Source organism: Canis lupus, chromosome 1, assembly GCF_011100685.1.
Source record: "Canis lupus familiaris isolate Mischka breed German Shepherd chromosome 1, alternate assembly UU_Cfam_GSD_1.0, whole genome shotgun sequence".
Lineage (NCBI taxonomy): Eukaryota > Metazoa > Chordata > Mammalia > Carnivora > Canidae > Canis > Canis lupus.
Window position 1 is genome coordinate 118610852 of NC_049222.1, and position 12383 is coordinate 118623234.

Below are 12383 nucleotides of genomic sequence, written 5' to 3' on the forward strand. Positions count from 1 at the left end.
GTGAGGGAAAAAGAACCCTTGTGCACTGTTGCTGGGAATGCACATTGGTACAGCCACTGTGGAAAGGAGTATGGAGGTTCCTCAAAAAATTAAAAATAAAACTACAAAATAAAATAAAAGTAGAACTACCATATGATGCAGTAATTCCACTACTGGGCTTTTACCCTAATAATACAAAAATAAAGTCAAAAAGATATTTGCACCCCTATTTACAATGGCTAAGATATATAAGCAACCCAAGTATCAATCTATAGATGAATAAAGAGGTGATACGCACACACACACACACAATGGAATATTAGTCATAAAAAAAGAATGAAATAAAAAAAAAGAATGAAGAATGAAATCTTGCCATTTGTTAAATGGATAGAGTCAGTATAATGCTAAGTGAAATAAGTTAGGCAGAGAAAGACAAATACCATATGACTTCATTCATATATGGAATTTAGGAAACAAATGAACAAAGAGAAAAAGATTCACACAGAGAACTAGTGGTTGCAGCAGGGAGTTGAGGGAATAGGTGAAATAAGTGAAGGGGATAAAGATAACATGATGAGCACCAAGTAATGTGTACAGAATTGTTGAATCATTATATTTTACACCTGAAATTGATATAACACTGCATGTTAATTATACTTGAATTAAAAAGTAAGAAAGATCTATTTCTCATCCCAATCAAAACCCAAGCATGCTTTAGAAATTGACAAGAAGAGTCTAAAATTCATATAGAAATGCAAAGGACTTAGAATAGCTGAAACAAATTTAAGAATCACAAAGTTAGAAAACCACATTGCCTGATTTTAAGAAATATTTAAAAATCATGTTAAAACTTTAAGATATTTGCAAAAATGTAGATTGAAAAAAAGTCCAGAGAAAGAGTAGCTTTTAAGATCAATTGATTTTTAAGAAAAGAGCAAAGGCAATTAATTAGAATTGGAAGATAGTCCTTCCAATGAATGTTATGAAATAATTAGGTGTCTTTTTTTTTTAAGAACTCTGATCCCAAATTTTACACAATACTAGAATTACCTCAAAATGGCCTAAAACTATAAACCCTCCATTAAGAACACAGGAGAGAATTTTCTCATGTTAGGCAAAGACTTCTTATATAAGACACCATTTAGTAAAAGGGGGAAAAAATACACTGGACTCAGCATTAAAATTTTCTGCTACAGGAGGAACTCTGTTAAGAGAACAACAACAACAAAAAATAAAAACCCAGAGAAACAAGCCATACTACATTGACAAATATCTGGTTATGGACTTGAACCTAAGTTATTAAGAACTCTCAAAACTCAGGGGACACCTGGTGGCTCAGCGGTTTAGTGCCTGCCTTCAGCCCAGAGCATGATCCTGGAGTCCCGGGATCAGGTCCCACCATCAGGTTCCCTGCATGGAGCCTGCTTCTCCCTCTGCCTGTCTCTGCCTTTCTCTCTGTGTTTCTCATGAATAAATAAACAAAATCTTTTTAAAAAATTCTCAAAACTCAGTAACAGAAGAATGAAATGTTAGCAGGCAAAGGATGTGAACACTTAAGCAAAGAGAAGGGTGGCAGTAAGCATATATAAAAATTCTAAACATGAGTCATTAGGGAAATACAAAATAAAGTCATACAGAAATACCACTATACACTTAACAAGAATGGCTAAAATTAAACCTGATCATATCAAGTGCTATTAATGGCACTAAAATTTTCATACACTGCTGGTGGGAATGCAAAATGGTATGAGCATTTTGGAGCAGTTTTTCAGTTCATAAAGAGATACACGTCTGCTTACCCTTTGACCCATGTGCATTTATCATTTTTAAATTTTTCGTTATTGATGTTTTGACATCTTAAAAAACTTGCTGTCCAAGAAGAGACCACGCGTCCCAGGGCTATCCTGTTCTTGAGATAATAAAGGGTTTAGCCAGGAGCATGTCTCTCATATACAAACCAACAAACCGGAGTCCAAGGCTTCAACTACCCCTTATTTAACATACTGGCTCAGACACACCAAGCCAGTATTCGTCTGGTATAAATCATCCCAGGGTCAGATACTAGACAATTAGAGATTAATTTTATGGTCTAATGCCCATGGGGATTATTCAAACTAGCCAGTCCTTAACTGTTTACTCTGTCCTGCCTTGCCCCTCCTGATGAAACTCCAATGAAGGCTGTGGTCTATGCCTTCCCCTCATTTTATCTGCATCCTGACCAACTCTGGTGCTGTGTGGCCCCGCATAGCATGGTATTCCCTCTTCCCTTGGGAAACAAAGTAAAAAATTCTTTCACCTGGCACTGACCCCGCTGTGTCGTCACTCTATCACCTCCATAAATTAAAATGCCATGGGTACAGATGAGACACTCAAGCCTTTTGCTCCTAAGTATTAACCCAAGAGAAAGATTCATACATGAATCTCCATAGCATCTATATTCATAAAAGCTCTAAACTAGAATCAACCCAAATATCTAACAAAGTACATGTAACATGGAGGAATCTTAAAATAATTACTGTGTCAGAGGGAAAAAGACAAAAGAGTAAACATTTTGTATTCCATTTATATAAAATTCTGGAAAAGGAAGTTTATAATGAAGATAGAAAATCAATGCTCATGAGTATGGGGAACCAGGGAGGGAGGGACAGAGGGATTCTAAAGAGGGATGAGGTAATTTTGAGAGTGAAAAATACATTCGATATCATGATTATGGTGATGGTTTCATGGGCATATACATAAGAAAAAACATAACATTTTATACTTTGTGCACAGTTCATGGTACATCAATGATATCTCAATAGAGCTTTTAAAAAATAGTTCCGGATAAAAATCTGGATTTCCTGCTTCTCTTGAAAAACCGGATCAACCATAATTATCCTCATCCCTTGGCAGCAGCCCTGATTCAATGGAAAGAAAGAATAAAGACAGTCTGAGAGTCACAAAAGTCACACCTTTGGGCTATGATCTCTCTTATTCCTGTCTCCATTTTCTTGCCTGTGTAATGGCAGCTTTGAAGTAAAAAAGACCAAATAGCATCAGCTATTCAGAATACTTTAAGATTTGCTCTGCCAGCGACCTTGTCAATAAGAGACATAAATCTAGAATTTGTGAGACTATCTCTATATCCTCATCCTTCACTGTTACAGTGACCAGAATATTTTTGGAAGCACCTTTGGATGGGGGCATGTCCTCTCTAGTTTGCTTCCCAAACTCTACTAATCACACTCAGTGTGTGAATGTAATTATGGTGACCTTCAATGGCCAGTGAACTCATGATTTCCTCCAGGGAAATGGAAAGAGTGAGTAGAGAGGCCCACCTTCCCTGAGCACATTGAGTAACCTGATGTACATTTGTCAGCCAGTATAGGTGAGATGGTTTCTGCCACAGGTACTGGCAGTGATTTAACTCTGGCATGGGCTTTGGGCAGGTCAGAAAGTGCAATGCAGTTCCCGAAAGCTTATTCAGATGTATGAGATATACCTTCTGGTTGATGGGTACTTCAGAAAGGCTACTGTCTGAACTTCTCCTTGGTGCCACGCATGTTAACCAAGCAGATAGCACACACTCTGCACTCCAAAGGCCTTTGTCCAGTTTGAACATTCCAGTATCAAATAAGGAAAGGCCATTAGGGGTGCCTTGGTGGCTCAGTCGGTTAAGTGGCTTCCTTCAGCTCAAGTCATAATCTGAGGGTCCTGGGACCAAGTCCCATGTTGGGATTCCTCCTCAGTGGAGAGCCTGCTTCTCCCTCTCCCCACTGCTTGTGTGCTCTCTCTCACAAATAAATAAAATCTGGGGGGAAAAAAAAAAAAGGAAAGGCCATTAGCTTAAGGCTGTCCCACCTGTCTTTGGTGGGCAGTAAGGCCAGAGCTCTGCCTAAAGAATTTTCCACATTTGCTACATTCATAAGATCTCTCACTAGTGTGGCTTTTCTGGTGCTGAACAAGTCTATTTCTGGCTCAAGGCTTTATCACATTCACTACACTCATGAGGTCTTTCTCCATTGTGAATTCTCTTATGTTGAACAAGTCTGTGCGTGTAGCTGAAGGCTTTCCCACATCTGCTGCATTCATAAGGCCTTCCTATAATACTAATTCTTCAGTGCATGATAAGGTTGGAGTAATAATTTACTACATTCACTGTACTCATATGGCCTTGCTCTACTGTGAATTCACTGGTGTACCATAAGGCTGGAGTTAAAACTAAACAATTTCCTACATCTGCTGCACTCATAAGGCCCTTCTCCAGTGTGGACCCTCTGGTGTTAAGCAAATGTGTGTTTGCTGCTATAGGTTTTCCCACACTAGCTTCATTCTCCTGTGTGAAGTTTTTTATGTGGAACAAGGTAGGCCCTTCTGATGTGGTTTTTCCCACATTCACTGCATGCATAAGGTTTTTCTCCAGTGTGAACTCTCTGGTGCTTAACAAGCCTATTTTTATAGCTAAAGGTTCTCCCACACTCAGTGCACCTTTCTTGCCCTTCTCTAGTGTAAAAGACCTCCCTGCACTCAATGCTTCTGGGTGCATTCCCTTTGCTATGAGTGGTCTGGTGCTGGAGAAGGTCCAAGCTAAGGAGGAGCTTCTTTCCACTATCCCCACAGGTGAAGGGATTCTCTGACACGTGGACTCTGCGATCTTTTTTTTTTTTTTTAAGATTTTATTTATTTATTCATGAGAGAGAGAGAGAGGCAGAGGGAGAAGCAGGCTCCATACAGGGAACCTGATGCGGGACCCGATCCCGGGTCTCCAGGATCACGCCCTGGGCTGAAGGCGGCGCTAAACCGCTGAGCCACCTGGACTGCCCTGGACTCCGCAATCTTAACAAACAAAGCCCACTTTCCATCCATTCTGAGGTGTTTCTCTGCACTGTGCCGCTTTTGTCGCTGGTGAATACTTACACTGAGCCAGAGCTGACTCCCATGTGCTGCGCACATAGGTAATTTCTGCCTGGGGGATATTTCCTGGTGCTTAACCAGGTGTAAAATGTCTTGCAAGACTGGGTCACACATCCCACAAGGATAGATATTCTGGGTGGTTGGACCTGCCTTGAGAATCGTGAGTTGTGACATGCCTTGAGAGTGTGTCTCCCCATCCTCCACTCAAAACTGACAACCTGAAAGCAGAAAAATGGTGAACTACACGTAGACTTCAGTGGGAGAGGGCAGCTCCATCACTAAGGTTTACCTTACAAACCCAGGGATAAGCACACAGGTCGGGGGGACAAGGGGCTAAAGTTAGGGTGAGGAGGGTCTGTCACACAGTACTGAGCCTGCAGGGCCATACAATGAAGAACATACATGCGGAGGTCTACTGTAGGCAAGAACAGCAATAGGATGCAGCACAGGACAGAGGCTGGGTCTCCCAGCTCAATTCTCTACAAATGACTCAGCAGGGGCTTGTCTGCTGGTGGCACATGAGTGATGTGTAGAAGGGTGTTTGGACCCTGGAAAACCAACTGCAACCCAGTATCTGTATTCATGAACCACTTAGGATATGTGCACATCTCACAGCCCATTCTGTGTAGCCCAGTGTTGGAGAGCACTTCAGAGGGAGCAGTGGAAAGGAATAGGGAAACCTGGAGGCCAGACACGGGTGGATTAGCCCTGGCCAGAAGTCAGAGGAGGAATGATAACAGGGCAGAATGTCAAGAGTGGCACTAAAAGACAGAAATGATTTATGGCCAGTCCTTGATATGAATACAATGGTGGGCATTGGAAAGGTTCCTGGTATGATGTGAACCCAGCCTGACACTGAGCCATCTCCCACTTCCCAGGGCCAGCCCCCCTCTTGCTGTGACTGGAGTCACATCTGCTTTATCGGGCACCCATGTCTCTCCCTGTAGCCCCAGTTGGACAACTATGCATATCTGGGAAGATACAAGTCCTAAAGGAAGGACAAGGGAGTGGACAGCCCTGGCACAGAGCGACCCGCTCCATGACAGACCACAGGAATGAAAATGGAATATTACCAAAGAACCTTGGAAGAGTGTCTACAGGAATAGCTCAGTGGTGCCTACGAGAAGTGATACGTCAATGCTTTCAATTTCCGGCCCACTCAGACATGGGGAAATGCCAGCTACAGAGAAGTGGCTAGAATCCGGGGCAGAGCTGCAATGAATTTGGACAGTCACTGCCAGAGTGGGGCCAAGTCTGGTGGGATCCAACTGGTTTCACTGAAAGACTTCCTACCCCCATATCCTTCCCTGCACATCTTCAGGGATGCCCAAGGGCTTGGGGAGAGGATGGGGAAGTGTGATCTGCCCGGCCAGGCACCCACAGTGCCTACACAGGAAAATTTAGAAGGGAGCAATGTCCACAGTCTGGCTGTGAGAAGGAAAGAGCAGCCCCTGGAGAAACGAGGAAGGAGAGAGCCCCGTCAGGGATGCTGGGGTGAGGGTGAGAGACTTACCCAGGCCACAAGTGCAAAGTTCTCTGGCATCACATTCCAGTACAGGAGTCTCTGAGTCCTATCCCTCAGGAGTAGCTCCCACTCCTCCTGAGACAAGCCCACAGCCACATTCTCAAAGGTCACTGCAGCCTACCATGATGGGGAGAGCAATGTCCCTGAGCCACCTCTCACTGCGACCTTCAGTCTACCCACCAAACATCCACTCCCTGCCCCCTACCCCAGCTCCAAAACTCACAGGATCTGCAAGGCCCAGATGCCACTGGCACTAACTCTCCCCTCTGTCCTACTGATCACTGTGTCACCGCATATCATGCCCACACGGGCATGAAGGCAGATAAATGTCATTCAAGCACTGGGCCTGACATGAAAGGCCCCACCTCTCTTGCTAGCACATTCCTCAGGGGTTCCCACAGCGTGTGCCTCCCAGACACAACCAAACATGGGCTCAGCTTCCCCCCTTAGGCTGCTATGAGCAAGGCCATGGGACCCTCAGTTCTCCCTCTCTCCACTGAGCACATTGCTCCATGGACCACATTGCCCTCCTGTCCCCAGGTCCCACCCTCACTCCGTCATGGCCACCTCCTCTACCCCAGCCCACATCCATGGTATGTTCCTGGCCTCTACATGCCACTCTGTCCTGCCAGAGAGTGCTTGGCAAATACAATCAGGATCCCTCCTGCCCTGGACCCGGAGTGGCGCACATGCCAGGGGAAGCCCCTAGCCCTGCTTCAAAGGCCTCTCCACCACGCCCTTTCCTGCTTAGGCCTCAGCCACCTGGAAGCACATGCAGGGCTCAGATACCTTAAGCCTCTCCTGCTGTGTGCTGTATGCACTGTCCCCTCACCACAGTCAACCCTTCCTCTTTCCAGCCAAGTCTCACCCAATACTCCACCCCACTGGCCCTGGCCTTCAGTGACCCTCCTGTCTGCTGCTGAGTTTATCTACCAGCCTGTGTAAGGCTCTCCAGGCCCCACAAGGTCACCACAGAAGCCTGGCCAGCCCTTAGAGGGCTGAGGAAGCACCGGCCTTGGCCTCCCTGTCATCTCACTCCCATTACTGTTGTGCTTCCACGTCCATCCCACGTCCACTCCCCTGTGCCAGCCTCAGCCCCCTTCTAGCCCCACCTCTCTCCCACACCCACCTCCCCCCCACACCCACTACTCCCGGTCATCTGTCCTTGGGATGCTCATCAACCCCATTCGGATGCCCAAGACACAGGTCCAGTCCTCTAGCCAGGTCCTCCGCTTTTCTGCCCCTTAGCCACCATGATCTGAACGTATCTCCTCCTAATGTGACTCCTAGCTCCACCCCTGTCCACACATAGGCCACCGCCTCATGATGTCTCCAACCTGAATCCTGAATCCTTCCTTTAACTCCAGACCTATGTGTCCAGCTATTCACTCAGTGACTCCACTACAACATCTCAGACTCAACATGGGCAAAATTGAACTCCTAATAATCCTAAATAGAACTCCTACTCACTTCCCCATCTCTCAGCTGATGGATCTCCCCCAGCTGCAAAGGTCAAAATTTAGGCTTATCCCAAACTCCTCCCTTTCTCCCTCCCCTTCCACATCAGCTTCTTTGGACCTACTGTAAAAACAAATCCAGAAACTGTATGTTTTCTCCACAGCCGCTACTGTGTTCCAGCCACCAACCTGGTCCAGTTGTCCCCATGCTTGTCTAGACTGCTTCAGTGGCCTCCCTCACCCCTGTGTCTGTTCTCTACTCTGCAACCAGAGAAAGTCTATCAAGACCTCCCCTCTTCTATACCAAATCTTCCAAGGTCGAAGTAGAGGCACAGTTCCTCAGCCTGCGATTTCAGGACCTCCTGCATCCTGGCTGTCTGGTCCCACCAGTCATGAAGGAGACCTGTGGCTGTCACTCTGTCTCACCTGCAAGCCCATGCACATGGTGATCCCTATGCCAGTAATACCTTCTACAAGACAGTCTATTGGTGGCCAGAAATCAGGACCTCTCCATATAACCCCTCACCTGGGTTCAGGATCCTGAGTCTGAGGAGAGGCCTCAGAACCAACAGCAGTAGAGTGGCTGGCATGGATTCCTGGAATGCATCCCAGAGATCATAAATGGGAGATGGGGCAGGTGAGGGCCTGAGACAATATTTACTCACCTGTGCATGGCTCCTAAGTGCTTCTGAAGCCATGGAAACATGTGGAGAGAGTGAGATTGGGAAGGAAGGGCATGCATGTTGGAGTCCTAAGGGCTGACCCAGTCTAGTGCCTTCCCTGAAGCAAGGTGACCTCCAGCTGACTCTTTAAATTCCTGGGCTTCAGGGATGCCTGGGTAGCTCAGCAGTTGAGCTCCTGCCTTCAGCCCAGGGTGTGATCCTGGAGTCCCAGGACTGAGTCCCACATCGGGCTCCCTGCATGGAGCCTGCTTCTCCCTCTGCCTATATCTCTGCCTCTCTCTGTGTGTGTCTCTCATGGATAAATAAATAAAATCTTTTTTAAAATATTAAAAATAAATGAATAAATAAATCCTGGGCTTCAGTCCTTGCTGCTGCCTCTTACTAGCTGTGTGACCTAAGACTAGATAGAACCCAATCTCCCTGTGGCTCAGTGTCTTCATCTATAAAACAGGCATAAGAATGGAAGCAACCTTGGGATACCAGGGTGGCACAGTTGGGCATCTAAGTCTTGGTTTTGGTTCAGGTCCTGATCTCAGGTGCAGAGTCTGCCTGGGATTCTCTCTCCATTTCCCTGTGCCCCTCCTGCTCATGCTTGCTCTCTCAAATAAACAAATATTTATATTTATATATATTTTTTAAAATGGCAGCAACCTTATAGGACTGGTGTTGATATCAAAAGTATTAGTGTATGTCAAGTGCCAAATGTAAGCTGTTACTGTCCACAGAATTAAGGCTTTAAGGTTTTCAGGTCAACTGGTTTGATGGGTTTTTGAAAGTTTGGACTTGTGTTATACTTAACTTTTGGGCATTTAAGAAAATGTAATATTTAAGACTTTTTAGTGTCTTAACATAGTGCTTTGTGGTATACTGCGGTGTGAGCCAAATGTTAAACGCTTGCGTAGTTAACTGTTAAACGCATACATGTGTGTTTAATTGCTTACCTGTTACACATTTAGAACTGATCACTTAATGCTGAAATGAATGGTTGTTTCATAGCAATTCCTAAATTCAAAATTAAGAAGGCACTGTGCTGGCTGAGTGGATGCTAGTTTTCTATTTTTAAAATATCTCGTAATTGCATCTGTTCTCTCAGCACTACAGCTACCTCTCTGGTCCAGCCCTGTGGTAACTGCCATGGAGTCTGTTGCAGTAGCCTCCACAAGTCACCCCATCTCCACTTTCATCAACCTCACCTCCACCCCCACTCCCATCTCTGAGCATCCTTAGGAATCATTTAAAACTCGAACTCTGGGATCCCTGGGTGGCTCAGCAGTTTGGTGCTTGCCTTCGGCCCAAGAGCATGATCCTGGAGTCTCGGGATCGAGTCCCACATCAGGCTCCCTGCATGGAGCCTGCTTCTCCCTCTGCCTGTGTCTCTGCGTGTGTGTGTGTGTGTGTGTGTGTGTGTGTGTGTCTCATGAATAAATAAATAAAATCTTTAAAAAATAAATAAAACTCAAACTCAGCTCCAGTGTCTCTGTTCACAACCCTCTATGGCTACCAGCGCCCTCAGAACACAAGCCCAGATGCTCAGCTGACTGCCATTTAACATGTGGCTCATCCACACGTGAGGTTTCCTGTGGACAGAAGATTCGTCGCACCTCCATACTTCTGCACATGCTGGTCCCTCTACATGTAACCCTGTTCCAGTCATCACAGGGGGTGTCAGAAATGGGGACTACCCCCAGGAACGTTGCGCTGTCCTGAACAAAGGGGAGAGGCTGAGGATTCAGAGGTGGGATCCAGACAGGTCAGGGCCCTGGACACATAGCATCAACCTGCGCGAGGTCTCTCAATGAGGCTGCCGGAGAGTCTGCGGCTTGGTGAAGCCAGGAGGAGTGGGAGACTTAGGTTCAGCCAAACCCCCCACCCCAGCCTACCCCCCACGGGGAGTCACAGCAAGCGGCGCTCTCAGACTTGCCTCTTTGAGCGAAGCACAAAGGAGCCTCCACACAGTTTTCCAAATCAAAACCACAATAAGATCCCACCTCACACCAGTGAGAATGGTAAAAACTAACAAGATAGGAAACAACAAATGTTGGAGAAGATGTAGAGAAAGGGGAACCCGCTTGCACTGTTGGTGGGAATGTGAACTGGTGCAGCCACTCCGGAAAACTGTGTGGAGGTTCCTCAAAGAGTTAAAAATAGACCTGCCCTACGACCCAGCAATTGCACTGCTGGGGATTTACCCCAAAGATACAGATGCAATGAAACGCCGGGACACCTGCACCCCGATGTTTATAGCAGAAGTGTCCACAATAGCCAAACTGTGAAAGGAGCCTCGGTGTCCATCAAAAAATGAATGGATAAAGAAGATGTGGTCCATATATACAATGGAATATTACTCAGCCATTAGAAGAGACAAATACCCAGCATCTGCTTTGACATGAATGGAACTGGAGGGTATTATGCTGAGTGAAGTTAGTCAATCAGAGGACAAACATATGGTCTCATTCATTCGGGGAATATAAAAAATAGTGACAGGAATTAAAGGGAAAAGGAGAGAAAATGAGTGGGAAACATCAGTGAGGACAGAACATGAGAGACTCCCAACTCTGGGAACAAGGGGTAGTGGAAGGGGAGGTGGGCAGGGGATTGGGGTGACTGGGTGATGGGCACTGACGGGGGCACTTGACAGGATGAGCACTGGGTGTTATACTGTATGTTGGCAAATTGAACTCCAGTAAAAAAAAAAATATACCAAAAAATCTGAGCACTCTTAATATCTGATTAGGTTCCTCATCCTCTATCATCTCCCAGGTCATGTCGATCACCTTGACCTATATTCAGCAAGAACCCTGTTAGATCATTTTAGCCAATACCTCTAATGTTTCCTCTTAGTAATTTTCGAACCGCTGACCCCCCTCCCTGCTTCTTGGCTATAAATTCCCACTTGCTCATGCTGTAAAATAAAAATATTTTATTTATTCATGAGATACACAGAAAGAGAGGTAGAGACACAGGCAGAAGGGGGAGCAGGCTCCCTGGAGGGAGCCTGATAATGGGACTCAATCGCAGGACCCCTGGATCATGACCTGAGCCAAAGGCAGATGCTCAACCACTGAGCCACCCAGGCACCCTTGTTTAACATTGTTATATTTAGGGATCCCTGGGTGGCGCAGCGGTTTAGCTCCTGCCTTTGGCCCAGGGCGCGATCCTGGAGCCTCGGGATCGAATCCCACATCGGGCTCCCGGAGCATGGAGCCTGCTTCTCCCTCTGCCTATGTCTCTGCCTCTCTGTGTGTGTGTGTGTGTGTGTGTGTGTGTGACTATCATAAATTAAAAAAAAAAAAACATTGTTATATTTACTCCCTACTTAAAGAATGCTCTTACATCCCTACTGCATTCGAGACACTACTATAGGTGCAAGGAACACATCAAGATCCAAAGAGACAAAAAGACCTTTGCTTTGATGAGGCTTACATTTTAGTCAAGTTAAATAGAGAGTAAACACGAATGGCACACTGGCAAATTATATTTTATATGTGATAAAATAGTAAGGAAAAAAACATTAAAGGTGTTTAACTGGAAATATTTTAAGAGTTTGCAGGCATAGATTATAAAGGGAAGACCTCATTAGTAAGAGGGCATTTTAAGGAAAGATTAAAAGAAGTGAGGGTCTCAATTATGTAGGTATCTTGCAAGATAACTAGGTAGAGGAAACAGGAATGGCAAAGACCCTAAGTTCAGATAATTCCTGTTCCATTCTAGAAGAAGCAAGGAGGGTGGTATATGTTCAACCAGGTGAGTGAGGAGTATAGAAAGAGGTGAGTAAAGGATCTAACAGGAGCCAGATACATATACCATGGCAGGCCATTTAAAGGGAATTTTTATATATCACCAAGT

The 12383-nt window shown here is 45.5% G+C and overlaps 2 protein-coding genes across 3 annotated transcripts in view; both read left to right on the forward strand.

Moving 5' to 3' along the window:
* The window catches only part of LOC119875931, a 68303-nt gene that overhangs the window by 34895 nt on the left and 21025 nt on the right, over positions 1–12383 (forward strand). The window lies entirely within an intron of this gene.
* LOC119876016 lies at positions 5866–9900 on the forward strand. Of its 2 annotated transcripts, none has more exons than XM_038529408.1 (2): positions 5866–6372; positions 8019–9900. In XM_038529408.1, the coding sequence occupies exons 1-2, from the start codon at positions 6090–6092 to the stop codon at positions 8396–8398; spliced, it is 663 nt and encodes a 220-aa protein (XP_038385336.1). In that variant the 5' UTR covers positions 5866–6089; the 3' UTR covers positions 8399–9900. The 2 variants fall into 2 exon arrangements, with proteins under 2 accessions (XP_038385336.1, XP_038385337.1); XM_038529409.1 differs by having other exon boundaries at positions 5866–6366.